General features: G+C 40.5%; 1 protein-coding gene across 5 annotated transcripts in view; it reads right to left on the bottom strand.

Annotated features, from left to right (window-relative positions):
- The window catches only part of TCERG1 (transcription elongation regulator 1), a 67,033-nt gene that overhangs the window by 16,503 nt on the left and 30,992 nt on the right, over positions 1–19,538 (bottom strand). For all 5 annotated transcript variants that reach the window (XM_060240550.1, XM_060240551.1, XM_060240552.1 and 2 more), the window contains 6 exons: positions 18,991–19,151; positions 8,118–8,184; positions 6,640–6,775; positions 5,507–5,596; positions 2,273–2,391; positions 420–570 (listed from right to left, as the gene is read on the bottom strand). In XM_060240550.1, coding sequence (XP_060096533.1) covers positions 420–570; positions 2,273–2,391; positions 5,507–5,596; positions 6,640–6,775; positions 8,118–8,184; positions 18,991–19,151 — 724 coding nt within the window. The remainder of the gene's footprint in view (positions 1–419; positions 571–2,272; positions 2,392–5,506; positions 5,597–6,639; positions 6,776–8,117; positions 8,185–18,990; positions 19,152–19,538) is intronic.

The following is a 19,538-nucleotide window of genomic DNA, read 5'->3' as shown; positions in this document are numbered from 1 at the left end:
CATCCACACACACACATCCTACTGAGGTGTTAGCATTTAGAGGCAAAGCAACTGTTTGAAATTTGCTCAGAAAGACTTCTAATATCTTACTGGCACCACTGAGAGAGCAGGAATATAATGATCTGACTGGAGTTTTCCAGCCAGACAAGGCACTTCCTTTTAAACTCAAACCTAGAGGTTAATTTAGCAAAAAAAGGATATTATGTGAAAAACAATATACATAATACTTCCTAGTATAATATACACACTCCAAGTTTCAATTTTCTTTCTACTAGCATAAAAAGTGGGGAACGCTTCAGGAAAAATTGAGGGTTGGTAAAAATAACTAGGAGGGGAACCTGGGAAGACTAGCAACAACCTTCTCCCACCCCTCTCATACATACTACTTTCACACACACGGAATAAAAAATAAATCTTACCTTCTCTCCTCGGGTCTTCGAATCTTCTTTTTCCTTCTTTCTTGCTGCTGTGATAAATTCATTAAACAACGCCTCTCGATCTTTCATTTTTTCAATTGCTTTGAACCTCGAGTCTTTAGCATGCTTGGCTGCAAATTCACTAAAAGTAGCTCTGTAACAAAATTGCAAGTTTACTGATTTGGCAGAGCTTTCTTAGCTGAAACATCATTCAGCAGCACAATGGCACAATGTTTTTCTTCTGTTGAAGCATATGTCCTAAATATCAACACACCTGTATTCTTATAACAAAGTCCGGTGTTCCAGAAGCAAAGTCTTATACTTTTTATTTTTAAAAAAAATCTTATATAACTTCTTTCACTTTAAAAACTTTTTATTTTAAAAAAAAGTATATGCGTCTAGTGAAATTCTTCCACCAGAGTACAATCTTTCAGTACTTCAGGCCTGCCCCGTTCCTTCATTGTTATGCAATGCAAAGTTATCACTCAGCATTCAGCTATGCCTGAAATGAAACTAACAACAGAAAAAATCCAGATTCTTTCAATACTGTATGCAGCACTTTCCACCCTTTCTTCCTGTAGCATTTATCGTTACAGTATTCTCACCTCCAGGGCCAGATTCCAAATCTCAGATGTGCAGTAGATATCGTACTGCCACTTACCTCGGGGGGGAAAAAAACACTACTGTGCTTTTTCCAAAATCTGATGCTAATCTGGCCCCAAGATTACGTGAGACATTATAATCCTATGAATGTTTTCATCACAGCATGGAAATAATTAGACTTGGAAAATCCCGCCTACTGTTGCTGTAGGGTAAATTAAAACAAAAGAAGAATTTGGTAGCTTATTCAATTGACTGGAAGTGAATATAAACCTATACTAAAGAAAGTGAGCTGCAAAAGCAAGAGGCCGGACACAAATTCTTGAGCATATAAAATACAAGGAGCGCAAACAGCCTCAGGGCATCAGTTCCTCGGATAAAACCAGTAAAATTAGAAGATGAAGAACAACAACAAAACATTCAGGTCCCTTCAAATCATCATTTCCTCTTACTTGCTGCTCACATCAACAAAAAAATAAATACAATAGAAATAATTATTTCTGTGTCCTTTGGGGTACAAAGGACAGCCAGAAATTATTTTAACACTAAACCAGTAAAAGAGTTTGATGAAAAACTATTTTTAAGATCACTATTGTATCTACTCCAAAGTTTATTCTACCCCCACTGACCAAGTTACCCAGTTGGATAGCTATTTGCAGGTACAGGTAAATTCAAGTATAATAGCAGAGCACTACTCTTCTCATACATTTCACTTTATTTTGCTGGAACAATTACACTTAGTTAAAACAAATGAACTATTAATATAAAACAACTCCTATCTGGTTTAGCATCATGTTAATTACATAGTAGGAACCTGTTGTATATCATATGGTTAACCTGTGAAAACTCAGCTGGTAATTACCATACAAGGATGCAAATCTGTAACTAAATAGGGATAATCCAGATGGGGCTTTCCCCATTGCTGGCTGTAGAATGGCTTGCACTTCTGGACTCCTGAGTTTTATAGCTGGGGCCTGTATAGACAGGTACTTAGCAAAAATGGAACCATTTAATATACTCAGTACTGGCTATAAAATATCACAAAAACTCTGGAATTCCAGCCATCCTGAAGCAGCTACTCTTAGAATTTGATCTAACAGCAGTAAACTTGCAGAGTTGTGGACTTCAAGCAAATGAAACCTTTAAAAGCAACAGAACCAAGGAACACCAGAATGCAGCTGAGGAAAACACACACTAAAACTGTATCATCTGGAAAAGGTGCTTCACCACAAAAAGGGGGAGAGGGGAATCCTTACCTGGGATTAATCTTTGCTTCTTCCATCATTTTCTTGAAATCTTCCTTAGCCTGCATTATTTTGTTTTTCTTTTCTTTACGTTCTTCTTCTGCTCTAGTTTTCACATACTGATCAAATACCTAAAGAAGTACCAAAGAGCATGTTGAATGAAATACCTACATGGAATGCCATCATCAGAAGACACAAAGAGGGCAAAGCAAAACTTTCCCCCCCCCCCTGCAGTGCTGTTTTTTAACCCATATGGACACAAAGGCATTACTTCACTACAGATTGTAAAATATTCCTATTTCATATTTTACATATACTCTTAACGGGATGATACTACAAAATAGAAGTTTTACAACACATTTAGGATTATTTGCTATTTATTTTTGCAATATAATACATCTTTATACATATCTCAAGGGAGATATGCAGCTCATTCCAACAGGAGTCAAGAGCAGAAGTCACTGTTCATATGCAGTTGTTTGTACAAGAGGAGTCTTCACCTATATAGGGTTAAGAACACTTTATACAACATGGCAGATATGCAAATGATCCTTGCATTCAACTATAGACGGTACTATTAAAAGATTTTCTAAACTTGGAAACAACTATTATGAAGGTCCAAGATATATAAACAGAGTGTACTTCTAAAGATCATTTCAAATGCTGATTATTCCCTTCCACAAACTCACTGATTTTCATCTTTGTGAGGAAAAGACTGCACAGAATAAGAATGATATAAACTTACTCCGTATGTATCACTTACATTTAGTTCTAATATGAAAACCATTGTAAAGGTTATTTATGAATACAGTTCCCCAAGTATACAGAAATGCATGATTTTTCCTTGTTGTTGCCTCCCTTCCAAAGGGATTAATCTGTCTACATTTGCAGACTCTAAGGCAGGGGTGAAAAATGTCCGACCCGTGAGCCAATACTGGCCCATGGAGGCTCTCAATCTGGCCCGCAAGAGACCCCTTGCACTCCCCCCATCAGAGAGAGGGAACAGGTGGCAGAGCCTTATGCTGCTCTGCACAGCAGTGAGGACTGGAAGGACTGACGTCCAGAAAGCAACTGCCCAGCCATAGTCCTGCCTTGCTCTTTGAGCAGCCGGCAGAAAAACTTTTCACTCTGCTTCCTCTCCCTGCCCCACGTCTCTCTCTCTCTCTGAGAAGCTAAGCTTTGAGTCCACTGGCACCTAAATTAGATGGCACTGCTTCCTCTTCCCGTCTCCTCCCCCGCCACCCCAGTATCTTTCTTCAAGATAAGAGCCGGCTCTGCTTCCTCCTCCCCTCTCCCCCCTCCGCCTCTTTCCTTTCCCAGCATCTCTGTCTGTGTGTGAAGCTGTTTTGAGTCCACTGGCACACCTAAATACAGCACTTTCTTCAAGAAAAGAGCCGGTTCTGGTTCCTCCTCCCCACCTCCCCTCCACAGCGTCTCTGTGTGTGTAAAGCTGATTTTCAAGTCCACCAGCATGGCACCTAAAGACCAACAACGTTTCTTTCAAGGTAAGGGTTTTCCTGTGCCTTGTTCTTCTCTTTTGTTATGCTGCAGTTCTGGGTACAACCTGGGTCCACCTCCCCCTCCCCCTATTCAGTGTCTCTCTGTGTGTGAAACAAGCCATAGAAGTGGGTTAGGCTGAGAGTAGGAGTCAAGTTGCACCTTTAAGACTGAGAGTGTCTGTCCAGACCAACTTCACCCAGCACATTTCCTTTTATATACTGGGTATTTTGAACCTAAGCTTCCCAAATAATAGGCTGACCACTATACATTGCTGTCTCTCTGTTACTGCACTGCCTTGTAGGAGTTGTAGTTATTTTTCTGGGAAAGACTCTAGTTTTGTAGACAAACACTCCAGTTTAGTTTTTTAGATTCCCCACTCTAGGCAGCATGGGGACATAAGCAATGAAATATTGCAAGAGTGTTAAGTGTTTTCAGCAAGTTTGTATTTAAAATAATAAAGCACAGTTTGAGGGGGGGGGGAGATATTTGTGAATTTCCTGCATTGTGCAGGGCATTGGACTAGACAACCCTGGAGGTCCCTTCCAACTCTATCATTCTGTAATTCTATAATATATTTAATTCTGTTTGTGTCTTTTATAAATTTTATATCTTTGCTACTTGGCATTACATTGTATGACACCCATGGTCCGTCCCAACAAGGTCTCATTTATGTCAGATCCGGCCTTCATAACAAATGAGTTTGACACCCTTGCTCTAAGGAAACTAACCTTTCAACCATGTGCATATGTTTGCAGATTCCTGCATCTTATCCATAGGTCACTGGATAAAAAGAGCAAGAAACTGACTTCTCCATTGAGACCCTTTGGGAACTTGAGCTGCACAGCTTGCCATCTGCTAAGATTGCTAAAACAGCCAAAATGGCACCAAAACTCTCATGGGATTGGGGAGATAAATTATACAAAGGTGTTGGGAAAGATGTGAGGAGAATAAGAAGATTCATCTAATATGGTGAATGAGGGCGAAAGAAGGACTAGAATTAAAGGAAGGGGAAAGGCAGAGCAAAAGAGGAAGAAAAGGGTAAAAGAAATGAAACATTTAAAGAGGGAGCTGAAGGGAAGCAGAAATCTAATGCAAATGGGAAAGGATTATTTTTAAATGTGCTTCTCAACAACTCCGTATTCACACCCTGTACAGCAGTTTTCATATAGAGCTAAAATTAAGGGGTATATGGGGAGTAAGTTTATTTCATTTAGAATCAAAATCTTATTTTCTTAAACTAATTCCTTTGGAATGGAAGTATCAACAAAGAAAAATCATGCATTTCTGTACACCTGTGTAAGTACTATTCTCTCTGGCCTTCACAATTGCCCCTGCTGCACTAATATTGCTATCTGCGGAGGGACCACAGCAGCATTATTAACTGCAGTTATGTTAATTTTCACAGTATTTGGATTACTGCAAAATATTCACGGTATCACTATTTTGGGATAAGGACAGTTGTTTCTGCCAACATATAAATCTGTACCTACTTCTACATGTGAGTGTGAAACTTTCAATTCTCCCTAAAAACAAGTGATCTTCTCTCTTGAGCACTTCAGGGAATCCTCCCCATCCTTTCTTATTGTAAGCCTTTAATTGCTGAAATTTCCAGGTATCAGAATTCACATTTTCCCAAGAATTCCTTAAAATGTAACTTTCATCAAACCACTTTGTCTAATGTAAATATTAAGTTTTACTTATAAGGATTATAAATACAAATATAATTACCACCCGGTGGAAAAATACCTGTTTTCTTTCTTTAGGATTAAGAAGCAAGTACCGGGGATCGAAAACTATCTTGTGTAGCTCCTTCTCCCAAGTGGAAAAAGCAGAAACCTTAAAAAAAAAAAAAGGAACAAAAAAGTGTTGCTTTTCCTGGCAATTAAACTCACCCAAAGCCATGCAAGTTGTGCAGTTTTGCTTAAAATCTACAGGACATCTGTTAAAAAGGACCCATAACCGAAACCCTTACAGCAGTTTCATCACTAATAGATGATGAGCTGCAGGAGGTCAGCATGGTAAATTTCCACACTAATTGGTTCAGAAAACGTCTACATAATTACACAGAACTAACACACACCTAATTACTCATTAAAATAACCACTACTGTGTGACATTTAAAAACTGCTACATCAAAAGACAGCTTTGAAGTTCTGCATTATGATTCCCTATGGCTAGTTTTCTGAACTTTTTTTTTTCTCACTCGTGAACTAGAGAGTTCCACACACATATAGAGTTCTGGGTACTACTCAATAGAACGTCACAAGAGATTATGGTAGAGAACTGCAATGTTTTTTCATCATTAGTCAAGAAGTCTACCATCCCCTACATGGGCAAGAGATTTCTGAACTCAAATTTGAACTCACTTGCAGTTCTTAATTACTCTCCCCACACTTTCAAGAATGGACCTAGCAGCTGCCTAGGAAATGCATTGTCCTGATATACATCAGGTAAAGTGAAGAGAAGACTAGGGTTAAGCATGAACCACATTATTGTGACAAACAAAACGAACTGGTTCGTGACATTTAAACCCATGCTTTCTGCTCCCAACCATTTTGGCAGCAAGCTGAAAACAGTGGGTAAAATGGCTCAGAGGAGCTCTTCAGTTCGTGAATGTCACTTTGCCAACCCCAAACTGGCAAAAATTCATAATGACCTTTAGTTTATGAGCTGGTTCACGCTCATCCCTAGAGAAGACCATTATTAACTTTATTTTACATTTAAAAGCACATAATTTAGCAAATACGCTTTCTATTATTCGGTTGTAAGAGTTCAGTGTCTCTGTAAATAAAACACGACTTTTGTTCCAGCCCTATTTAACAGTCACCACCAAAGGAAAAAAAACAATGTTCAATGTTCTTATAGGAATATTTCCTGACCCCTCTCTCTAGGAGCATGTCCTTGAACTGTTTCATTCGAGCCTCCAGAGGAACTATGGCCCTTTCTCGAGCAGCCTTAATTTCTGCTTCCATGGCAGCCTCCTTCTCTGAATCAATATCTTTGTTATCTTCTTTCCTATAAAAATAAATACATACAGCATTCCATAATCAACACTACAATTAAGAAATCACATTTGCCTCATTCAAGGGATACACATTCCGGTTGGATTCAGATCATCAGTTTTTCTGTTCACTGTGCAAACAGCAGTAGAACCAGACCATCTAGGCCCAAACATCCAGCAAGACAAACATTTCTATGTTTTTGTAGGCTGCAAATGAATGACCCAGCTCCAAAGAAATGTAATTTATCTTGTGATTACAAAAGTCATTACACTGTGGGGAAAAAATTCTTCATACTCACCTGGACATTTCTAAGGCCCACTTCAAACTTAAAAATTTAACTTTGCTTTAGGATTTGGGGATAAACCACAGAATCACGCACATCCTCTATTCCCATAAGCAAATTCACCTCAATTCCACCACTATTATAATCTAAGAGAGACACACTATCAAACCCCATTCCTGATCAGGATTAAGAGGGTCATCTTTTCATCCCAAAAGATGAAGATCTGCAATAGCCCAGCTTTCAGCCTCCCTACTCAGCAAGATCTACTATTATTGTGATGATACCAGTAGTGGGAAACTCTTAGCTACTCTACCTACCACAGTTCATTATTCTGTAGTGAATGATGCTTTCCACCTCTCTCTCATGAACACCTAACATTCCAGACAAATTATGGAGCCCAAGAATGCCCCCCATCTGCATGGACAACAGTTGACAAGCTGCAGGCCAAAGAAACTTAGTTCTGTTCCATGGTACCTGCAGAATGTCTACTGAGAAGATCTTCTGCTATAATAACATAGTTATTGTGTTGGTGCTGTGTTTGTGTTATGGACAGAATTTGGCTTGGATCGTACTTTGATTCCATTCCTAGAATGCAATCTTTTGCCTGTGCTCATGTTCACATATTGAGGTCAGATAGGGACCTCACTGTCTTACCTCAAACTTTGTGTCTCTACATCTTTTTTCTATTCTACTACCCAAAAGGAGCAGCATCACATTCAATGTCATTTTAAGATGACCTGCCTTTGTTAGCTGCTACTAGAATGTATTTTGCTCACAGAAATAGGTTGAAAGGCTTACTATTAACTTGACACAAGAATTATGGAATTAAGCTAACACGATTCTATTTAAAAGCTATTGTATATGGACTTCTTCTCCGTAATTTTTTAAAAATAATTTTAAAAATAATCTTTCTATTTTTTTTGTTTGAACAAAAGATGGATTCTTCTCCTTGAGTTTCACTCTGCTTTGACATTTACATTTCCCCAAAACATCAGTAACAGGTAACTATCAGTTACACTAGAACATGGAATCTCATATAAACGAATGTCATCTACTAATTTTGGGTACTTACTTTCGTTTCTTTGCTTTAATAGGTTCATCATCATTGGTTTCTTCTAGCATTTCATGTTCTTCTTTTACTGAAAGAGAGATTTATATTAATGAACTTGTAAGATCATTCAATCAAACTTCATCATTTATTCCTGCTTGTTGCCCACATAGTTCTGAAGAACATACCTCATGTTATTTTTGAAGGCAGAGAGGTATCCTATGGAGATACATCAGCATCTCAAGATCAAAGGAAGCATAGTATTTAATCAATCAATAATACATGTCTGCAATTAATATTTAGATAAAAGAAAACATCAAATCTAGAACAGTTTCCAGAACCTATGAAACACAATTATTTCTATTGTATGATGGATCCTAACACAAAGAGAGGATTCTACCCACACCAACCTTCCCAAGAGTCAGACTAAAAGTCACAAGGTCTGCTCACTGCCAAGACTAACAGGATACTCTAGACTAACAGGATATTCTATTCTCTCTGAGAAGTAAAACTAAACCACTCTGCCACACTACCAAGCAGAGCTACCCTTCACTCCATCTGCTCTTTTTCTGAGCGAGACCTGAGCTCTCCCTGTTCTCTCCCTGTGGCAGAACTCAATGGAACTCCTGCTGCGTTTCTCTCCAACATTCCATCCTGCTTCTCAAAGATGACTGGATACTGGAGCAAAACTCCCATAGGCTCAAATTAGTGGCTCTTTTCCCCTTCAGGGTCAGGGAAGCCTTTTGTCCATTACACAGATCTTGAGGGCTGAGTCAGTCAATCTTCAGGCTATAGATACTTTGATGGTGCTGGGTTCAAAGAAAGGAGAGGTGACCTGCCCAATGGAGAAGTTGAGCTGCCTCTCATTGTAGGGACTATGAGAAGAAGTATATGGGCCCTGGACATTCAGTGCTGGAAGCTGAGATCACTTTCAGCTCTATCCAACTAATGATACGGCCAGATTCTGAGTTCCTCCACTTCCCCTGAATGGCTTGTTGATGGCAGTGGACTCCCCATCTAGGGAGACTGGCATCTGTGGTGATCTTCACTCTGGATGGCTCTGGAAAGGATATGCCTGTTAATAAGGGGGCCTCTCTGACCCACCAACAGAACCACATACAGAAGAAGGGACTGCGATGCAGTCCTGATGAGGAAGTGGGAACCACTGCAGTGGAGATAGGCCCATGGCACTGTGTCTAGGCAGGACATCATGAGGCCTAGTACTTGGTCCAGGAACATCAGATCCATTGTTGTTACCTGCATATACAGGACAATAATTTCCTGAAGGCTGAGGTGGCATTCTGGCAAGAAGGAAATGAGGGAGAGGAGTGGTGCTGATGGCTGTACCCAGATACAATATGGATTGTGGTGAAGATATGCCACTCCTGGAGAGCCTGTAGTGTCGTCTGTATGTCCCTGAGGCTCTGAAGTCTGGAAAATGATCTGATTAGGGGTAGACATGTACTCTCTGAGTCCTAAAATGAACATCCAAGATAATCCTCAGCTTTGTGAAGACCTGAGGGAGCCAAATGGGGAGGGCTCTGTATGGAAAGTTCTGGAAAGTGGTGAAAGCAGTATGCAAGCCTCAGGAACCTCCTCAGTGATGGATGGATGGTGACATAAAGGTAAGCCTCCTTGAAATGTATGGAAATCAGTAAGTCCTCCACATTAGAGAGCCTCCACAATAGAATGGAGGGTCTACAAGCAGAAATGGTTCTTCTGCATGTGCATGTTGAGGTGTTGTGAATACAGAATTGCTCTCCGGTTACCCTTTTTTATTGGGTTGACAAGTAAGATAGTGGTCTGGACAAAAATATTTTGAATGAATTAATGAACTATATTTTGTAAGATTCATAAAAAGCAACAAGGTTCATGGCTGTGGACAGCTAGCTATCCATCCTCAAAAGGAGAGATGGTCCAACCCATTGTCTTCTGGATGGCCATATGATCTCTCTTAAGAATCACAGGATTGGTTAAGTAACTATTAGCCCTTCTCTAAAGACATGTAATAATTGAGAATGATGGCTTGGCTGTCCTCAAGGCATAAATGTCTAGAAGTGGGTTCTGGATTGATGGAAGGTGAGGAAAGAATGAATCAATTCCTAATGAGGGATAGTGGAAATCTACTAAATATCCTTGATAGTCTGATAAACCCATTTGTCCTAGGTGGGGCTGAACCAGGTTCATTAAAAACCTGGATCCACCCTCTAACTATGGCATCAGGCACTGAATGGCTTCTTCCTGGGTTTGCTGGTAGATGAGTCCAAAGAGGGGATGTTGGATTTGGAGCAGAACTAGAATCTATTCCAGGATGGTTTCTGGAATCTGGAGTCCATGGAATCTCTGATGGAAGGAGCCTCTGGAAAACTGAAAGGAAAGGCATCTATTGGGCTTATTGTGCCCCTTAGAGGAAGAACACATAGCCGCCTTCTCTTTCTTCTGAGGAAGGGAGCTCAAACACTGAAAATATTGTTGCCCTTCAAGGTACTACTGTGCTCAAATCTATTTTTTCCTTTCTCTCCACTAGGATCTCATCTAATCACCACCATCAAAGAGCTTTTCTCCTTGACAGGTACAACAGAGGTTAGTTTTGGATAGGTGATTCACCTTCCAGTTAGAGACAGCAGCAGATCACAACATTGGCAGCTAGCAAATCCCTAAAAAACCATATAGTATCCAGAAGCTGTCTTGATCTTTAGTAGATTCTGCTTGAGCCTGCAAGGGTCAGGAATGGGATTCAGTAAAAGCTCCTATGCCTGGAGAAGAGATGCTCTGGAGAAAACCAAAGAGGCAGAGTTAGCCTCTTTAGTTGAAGTACAGCAGCTTCATAGGACTTTTTGAGTGAGAACTCATTCTTCCTAGCACTAACATCCTTAAGGGTGTTGTCTCCATCCTCAGAAAGGATAGCACCAGAGATAAGATCAGCCACTTATGTGTCTACTAGGAGTGCCTTAACAGTAGCCATTTGCAGCAGTGCATTGTTCCTTGATGCTCACCTGACATGTTCATCAAAAGGGTTTTGATCATTTACTAGCCTTCTGTAGCCCGAGTTCAATCCACAAAATATTGGCAGATACCTCCAGCATAAGTTAACTTGTACCTTTGAATTTTCTTTCCATCTATTTGTTGAGCAGTGCTTCAGTGATCTAGCAGAGATCCTTCAGATACTAAACCTGACTGGACTAGCTACTGGAGATCGGTACAAGCCAAAATCTTGGCCTCGTTCAAAGCCCTCAAACATTTACCAAATTTTTGTCCACTTTGGCTGTTTGAGCCATTTAAACCTAACAGCTGAGCAGTGCAGGACTGGATTAGGTTTAAATGGCTGTGAGCCATTTCACTGGTTAGTTTTGCTTGCCCCAGCTTCAAAGTGGGGGAAAGCAAAACAGACAGGTTGTGGCTTGGCAGCAGGGAGAAGCAAAACCGACCAGAGAAATGGCTCGCAGCTGTTAAACCCAGTCATGGTGCCCCCCATCACTTCAAAGTGGGGGAAAGCAAAGTGGATGTGTTAAATAGCTACTAGCCATTTAATTCTTCCTGGATGATCCCCCCTTTCTCTAGGATACAGCAAGCTGTGGCCAGCAGAAAGGAGGATCCAAACTGGCCAGATCAGTTGAGGGCAGTTTGGGCCTGGTTCAAGGGCCGCCTTGTACCCCAAGCTAGAATTTTTAGGTTCGTACCCATCCCTACTGGCTATATTTAATCTGGATACAGTTTAAAAAAAAAAACTGGTGGCACTTAGTATATGTTCATGCAACTTAAGTATTTACAGGGCAACTATTAATTTGGCTGCTTTGTTTTAAGTGGAGCTGGAAACTATTTTTTTCCAACATACTTCATCAATTATCAACAGATGGCAGTTTCATGATCTTGCAAGCATATTGCACACTGAAAATGGTGTATCTTGATACCTTTGGGTTTCTCAAAACAAGACCCATATATAGTTGCTGAAGGAGTTTAGTATAACTATTTATTCTCTTTATACTCTTTACATTTTACTATAAAAATGTATGTACTTTTAAAGAAACAATACCACATTTTAGAGACCACCAAAGAAGACTAATCCATTGACACGTTTCGTCTACAAAATTTTTATCTGTATATTTTCTTACTTTGGCCTATATAATATTTTATGTTTTCCACATATACATATTCCGCGTATTTATTAAAGCTGAACTGTTCTCCTAGGATCATATAATTTTTGTAGTATATTTTATCTGTTCTTCAAACTTGATTTACAACAGTATTTAACCCCAGATAGATTAACAGCATTAAAAATCAAAATGAAGTTGCTAATAGGATGGGCCTAAGTCTAAGACAAAGATGACAAAAGACGACTCCCCATTATCCCCTTCTCCTGCCAGCTGCTTGTTCTGAAAATCCTCTCTGAGGACTGGAAGAACCTTGCAAATTAATACACAATGGTATAAAGAACTGCAGCAACAAAGGGGAAATCAGGTACATACGTTTCTTTTCCCCTCTTCCATTGGCAGTCTGTGACAATGAAGGAACAAGGAAACAATTTCACTGGCTTTCCCACTCAACGTTGCACCACCCCCAAATATGATACATTTTGTTTGAAAAGCTCTTCAGATCCTCAAGAGAAGATTTGGGGGACAACAGCAGGTATTCAGGAAAGATGGAGAAAAGATCCACTCGACCTACTCCTTCGAGTCTTTCTGCTGGATCCAGGCATGCAGACTGCAACTCAGCATTAGTTTTCTGTCTGGACTTTGGGTATACCAATCAAGCAACACATAAAGGAACCAGATTTTCCAGGAGAAAAGGCACAGTATTTAGCTGAACTCAATGACATCCTGAAATGGCTATTTACACACAAGGGTTAGCTAACAGTTACCTATCTGAACCATTAAAATCATGCATTGCTGTGTTCCAACTTATTTGGTAAGAATGTATATTTGGAAAGGGAGAAGGAAGTGATAAATGGTATTGACTCTCAAAAAAAAATGACGACCTTGAATCTCAAAGGGAATATCTGAAAAGGTCTTACATAAAAAGGAAAAGAAAATACGCTTCTTGAGGTGAAAGGACTTCAGAAGCTCCCACCCAGAAGTATTCAGAAACCATCCACATATGCCTTCCAATATGGAACCCAAGATTCCAAATGGAACCAGAAAGATTTGGGACAAGGTGGTTATATTTACATCAGCCAAAGACCTTGCCAGACCTTGTTCAACACTGCGACTGACTCAGGCAAGTTAGTCTGGAAGCTGGGGAACAGCCTTGCAACGATTGCCTGGGCCGCAGCTAAGGTAACGAAAACGTAGCAAATTGAGAGACACTTGGAGAGAAGTAAAACACCAGAGAGTTGAGCTTTAGGACTGGAACAGTACAGTTCAGTATGATCTGGCCTCCTCTCCCCCCCTCTCTAAATGCTATTGATGGTCACTCCCCTAAACTTGGGCCATCCATTATCCCTTTATTGCTCTACGCCGACGATGCAGCTGTACTGTCACGTTCGCAGAAGGGCCTCAAGTGCCTGTTACTCGCTTTTACTTCATACAACGAGACAAATTTCCTGTCTATAAACTATGTAGAATCCAAAATTTTAGTATTTTCAAAGTCCTGGAAACCACAAAGCTGGTGCCTCAAGGGAAATAATATTGAACAGGTGAAATCTTTCAAATACTTGGGAGTCTTTTTTCCAATATAATCATAACTGGACAGTGCAACGCAAGCAAGCAGTCATCTCAGCAAGGTGTAGTTTGTCTGCAGTGGTTAGCTTTTTTTACAACAGCAGCAACCAATTTGTCCCAGCTGCCATTCATGTTTTTAATGCTAAAACAGTTTCTCAGTTGTTATACGGGATCCTCTTTTGGGTTTGTGCTCTCAATTTCCAACTTGAGCAAATTCAGGCAGCATTTTTACGCCATATTTTAGGGGTCCCCAACTGTGTCAGCTATGCTGCAATGTGCCTAGAGACTGGAATCCATCTGATTGAGACCAGGGCATGGCTACTAACTATAAAGTTTTGGCTACACCTACACTTTAGGGCAGACCCTGCTAGTTATATCCATATGATGCTAGCGGATTCCTTCGTTTCCACTTGGTATAGTCAGATCCAGAAGAAAATACATTCCATAGGTGTACCCCTGGACAACCTCTGTATGCTAAGTGAAATGCAGGCATTCAGAATCCTGAAACAGAGGATCTTAGATATTGAGAAACAGTCCCTTTGTTCTTCTGGACATAAAACTTGGGCTGCCTGCTGCGTACTTCACCACAGTTACGCCACTCTTTTATGTTAGCAAGATTCAATGTTCTACCCTCAGCGGTATTGTCTGAGAGGTTTGCCAATATCCCTTATCAGGATAGAGTCTGCCCATGTAATGGAAGGCACATTGAAACAGTTGCCCATGTCTTACTTTATTGTGATTTTTATGGGGAAGCGAGGGACTACAAAATCAAACCTATTCTGTCTAATATTTATGGATTACCTGAAGCAAAGTTAGTTTTTTTTCTACTATCTGCCCTATGTTCCCATATCACAAGCTTGGTTGCAAAGTACCTTTTGGCTGCCATAACAATCAGGAAGCAAAAGACTAGCTCCCCTTCTTGATGCTTGACTGGTTTTTATAGCTGAAACTCCATGTAAATTTGCTATGCTGTACTTTTTATTTTTATGCCAATAAAGGTATTTGGATTTGGAGTTCAGTATGGGAACTGTGGAGATCAGTCTGAGAACTGAGAAGTTCAGCCAGAGAACTGAAGCTTATCAGTTGTGGAAGCAACTGGACAAGGAGATGAGAATAACCAGTGGGGCTGAGTTCCTTGTGGAGACAGAGCTGGGCTGAGCTTCTGTCTGAAGGAGAGATTGAAGTCAGAAGGGGGCAAAACCAGGGACCTTCAGTGAGGGAAACTCTCTGTGGGAGTTCTGCCAGCACATCTAGGCAGACTCCTTGTATAAACTGAGATCACTCAACCACTCTGGAGGGAGGACTAAATTCTGGTGGCAAGAAGGGAATCCCAGGACTCAGACAAGGAATCTAGCTGGGGCTAAGACACACAGGAGTGAGGGGCTGGTATTAGCTCTCAGAGGTGTGAGTCCTGGAAGCTAGTGTGTATGTCTGTGTGGTAGAATTAATCTGGCACCAGTCAGGAGTTCTCAGTGTGTGTGAAAAAGAGTGACTGTCAGTTTATTATTTTTATGATTTATGAAGTCCAAGCTTGAGGCTATTCCATCTGCTAGTGTTCCTAATGCCAAGAAGGCACTGCCTGCCTGTCCAAAGTTTTGAACAATTTTAAAGCCTGCCCATTTGGGAATTTAGAAATCTTCTGCCTGTTTATATTTGTTCAATCTACCAATCTCTGTGTTTAGAGATTATTTTGGCCAACCCTCTGCCTGCCAACTGAATTGTTTTTATTAATCAACCTAATTAGTATTATTTAATCCCTCTACCTTGCCTTGTGATCCAATAAATATTTGTTTTGTGGTTTTGACTTTTAAGCTGTCTGTTGCCTATTTTTCTTTAGTTCTGACAGGATTTCTGCGAGTGTGTCTGAGGTACTGAGGGAAGATGACTTGAAAAAAATTTATAGTGGTCACCCTCCCAAGTTGACCCTGACCGGCCCCTCACAAATGTTTAACCAAGATACGGCAAAACTGATCTTCAGGCAATCTTCTATTCCTGCAGAGCTATCAAAGGTACTGAGGGTCACCAGATATATGAAATGCTTCATACCAAACTTGTAAAGGAGAACAGTGTGCCCTTCCAAAAACCACCTGTTCTTTCATTTAGACTGAAGTCAGGGCCAAAGTGATAGTAGTCCTACTCAAGAAGTGTAAGACAAAAAAGCATGGTTCATCTTTTCCAGAAACTTGCTTTCCATCAGTGGCCAAATACTTTGAAAAAGTCCAAGGAGGACCATGAAGGCTATGGCCCTATGCTTGTTGTCTGTCCCCTAAAACTCAGCATTGTCAACACTGTTGACAAGTGTTGAAAAACCATGAATTTGCCTAATCTTCTCTTTAAAAAAAATCAAATCTAGTAACCAACATCCCTTACAGAAATAATTTTTATACTGTAAATATCCTTCCACAGTGGCATAGCTAACTTAGTTTATTATTTCTTTATTCTGTCAGAGAGGGATCAAGTTTAGAGTCAGGCCCTCCAGATTGTATTGCTTCTGGCAGTAGCCTCCCGTATGTGCTATGAAAATGCTAAATATCAACAGTCAAATATCAATAGTTCATTGTCTTTTAACCATCTGAACCCAAAACTCTCGCTTGGTACTGTATCATGAATGCTAATGAATTTCTGATCTTGCACTTTCAGTAATGAGTATCCTAAAAAGTAGTCCTAGCAATGCTATAGCAATTTAGGGTAGTAGAGCAGATCATGGAATTGTCCTTTTTCCCACTTTACTAACCTTTACAGTTCACAATCTTGTAAGAGTCAAAATCAAGACTAAAGAAACATGATGGATTTGTAGAATTCAAACACTTAATATTTAAAAAGTTCTCCAGAGTGTTCCAAGTGCTAACATAGGACAACCCAGTAAGCCTCACCAATATCTTGCCTGACAGATCCATCTTGTTATTCTTATTACATACCTAATGCAAATGAAAGCATGAGCTGAAAGATAATGATTTATCTTCGACTGTTGAATGAATTAACGGCAGTGATTTGGATTGGGACTATTAGTATCTGTTTCCAGGCAAAATTCAGAATTCTTACCTATAAAGCCCTAATTTGCTTGGGGTCAGTGTAGTTGTGGGACCACCACTTTCAATACTGTCTGGCCTAACAGTTAAAATATTCTTCAAAAACTGCTCTTTGCATCCTTACCTGGAGAGGGGTAAGGCAGATAAGACAAGGTTTTTAGGTGGTGGTACCTCCCCTGAGGGCTGACATTGACTGGCTCTCTAAAAGAAAGCGAAGTATTTATTTTTAACCACACTTTTAACTAAGTAGTCTATTAAAGGCCTGGTCTACTAACAGCATTTTAGAATGCTGTATTTGCTTTATCTCTGGCTCTTGTTAATCCCAGCACATAAACAGTAAAACTGAGTGGGGCTGGTCATTCTCTGTAATTTTCTAAGCAATTTCTACCTACAAGATATCAACACTTAGAAACTACAAAACTATGACACCAGACACCAGATGTGGGCCGAGACAAGACCCCATGGTGCTTTCTTCTGCTGTGCCAAATAGGTTGTGTACTCAAACTTATTTCCCAGGCTACTATGATAAGATATAAAACCTGAAACTATGCACATAAAAAATAAATGAGCATTAGGGGTGTGAAGGGAATAAAATCATTTTCCCTCCCCCCGATTGGGTTTATTGGACCTAGAAAACATGGGCATTTGCTGATATTCCTGACTCCCAAAATTGGTATGGTGTTGAGATTTGGGTAAATATTTGGGAAATCATAATTTATTCAGCTGCATTATACCATATGGCAGGAGTCCCCAACCCCCGGGCCACAGAGTGGTACTGATCCATGGCCTGTTTGCAACTGGGCTGCAAGGCAGAGCCGCCGCACCACCCCTTTTGCCTACCTGGGACTCAGGATGAAAGAGGTAGCATAGCCTCATTCCAAGGCTGCCTCCCTTTGCAGGAGGTCACACTGCCTCTTTCATCCGCCTGGGTTCCGGGTAGCAGGAAGGGCCAGCGCTGCTGTAACCTTCACCTGCCCTTCATTTATAGACCCCCCACCAATCAGCCTGTGGTGGCCAAAACCACAGAGCCCCCCCCCCCCCCCACACACACACTTGTCTGTAGAAAAACTGTCTTCCACAAAACCGGCCCCTGGTGCCAAAAAGGTTGGGAGCCACTGGTGTAATGGAGAATCAATTTACGGGTATTCAGAGCTCTTTGGGGAGGCTGTTTTCTGAGACAGAGGCACCAGATTTGCAGCATTACAGATTTACAGCCTCACTCTTACACAGTTAATACATAACTGTGAGAGGTGCACTACCGGCTACACTCTGGAGTAACTTAACCCAGAAGCCGTAACACAGACATGCCCCAGCCATCACACTGCAGACCTCTGGTGCAAGCTTCCTTCTCTCGTGTGTGTGTCTGGGAGGGAACAGAGCTTTGTCACCCACTCTCAAGCTCTAAACCAATTTTAACATGAATCTTCCATAGGAAAAAGTTAAGCTAGCTATCAGATATTTTATTTGGTGCTCTTAGTGGCTGCACAAAACAACATATGGAGCCTTGGCTGCTACTGAAATAACTACAAGGCTATCTGAACACACTCCAATAGTTTACATATAAACTAAAGAGTAGTTAAACCAATGCCCTCCTGTGGGGAGGTCATCTGCTCATATGCCCTAGTCACAAAAGATGCTGAACAAAGATCTAGAAGCCTAGTGCTGAGGACATCCCAGTGTGTGGTTGCCAATGTAGTGTAATAGTTAAGAATGTAGAACTGGGGAGATCAAGGTTCAAATCTCTGCTCATTAGGAACTCCAGGTGTTCCACTCCAGTCAACATGCGCCCATAAAGCAAGAAGACCTCTAATACCTAGGTTTACCCACCACCTTCAATTCCACAAAAACATAATCAAGAATCCAACATAATCAGCTCCTATGACTACAAAGAGGAGACTGGCCTAGTCCACAAAAGTCCAAGTTCAATTCTGTTATCCAGTCTTCACCGTCTATCTTCAAGGAGTCTGCCTCCTAGTGGACAGGGAAGAGAACACCAATGGGAAAAAAAAACATGTCTGGCCTACCATGAAGAGCAAAACCATGTAGTTAAATTCAGTAGAATCTGAGCTGCTACAACTATAACATCTGTTATCACTAACACTATGCCCCTTGCTTCAAAATGAACATCAAATTGGAACCTATGAGAAAACACACTAAACTGACACATTACAATACTGAAGGGGAAATCAATATAACAGATTTTGTTCTTACTTGTTTTTTTCCCGTCATCCATTCCTTTTTTATGAGGAGGCTCTTGAATAATTTTGTCCACATCTGCTCTTCCTATTAGGTCATCTGGTCGGTCCCACATAGATAGACGAGTGGTAGGGTTATAAAAGAAAACCCGCTCATCACCAGTCCATACCACACACCTATGGAAAAACCATAAATCTGTTTACCTATGTTCTATCAGTGTTTGCTTAAAAGACAAAGTCATGAGGAGACAATTTTATACATACCTATAGTCATAAGTCAAGAGTATTTTCCTGTTAATCTCCTATATCAGGGTTTCCCAAACTTCCCCCCCTCCCGTGGCCTGGTTATTTTTACACTTCTCTTTCGTGGCCCACTAAAATTTGGGGTGGAGCCAGGAGACTTTAGGGGTGGAGCCGGGAGACAGAAAATGATGTACAAACAAGCCTAAAACTCTTGCAATGTATTTTTTAGGAAAAGTAGGACATGGTGAAATTTTGCAATGCAATTTTAAAAATAAAAAATCAAGAAGAAGCACAAGGATCACACAGCAGAAAACTAAAAAT

This window comes from Heteronotia binoei, chromosome 5, assembly GCF_032191835.1.
Source record: "Heteronotia binoei isolate CCM8104 ecotype False Entrance Well chromosome 5, APGP_CSIRO_Hbin_v1, whole genome shotgun sequence".
Taxonomy (NCBI): domain Eukaryota; kingdom Metazoa; phylum Chordata; class Lepidosauria; order Squamata; family Gekkonidae; genus Heteronotia; species Heteronotia binoei.
This window is presented reverse-complemented; position numbering and strand designations above follow the sequence as displayed.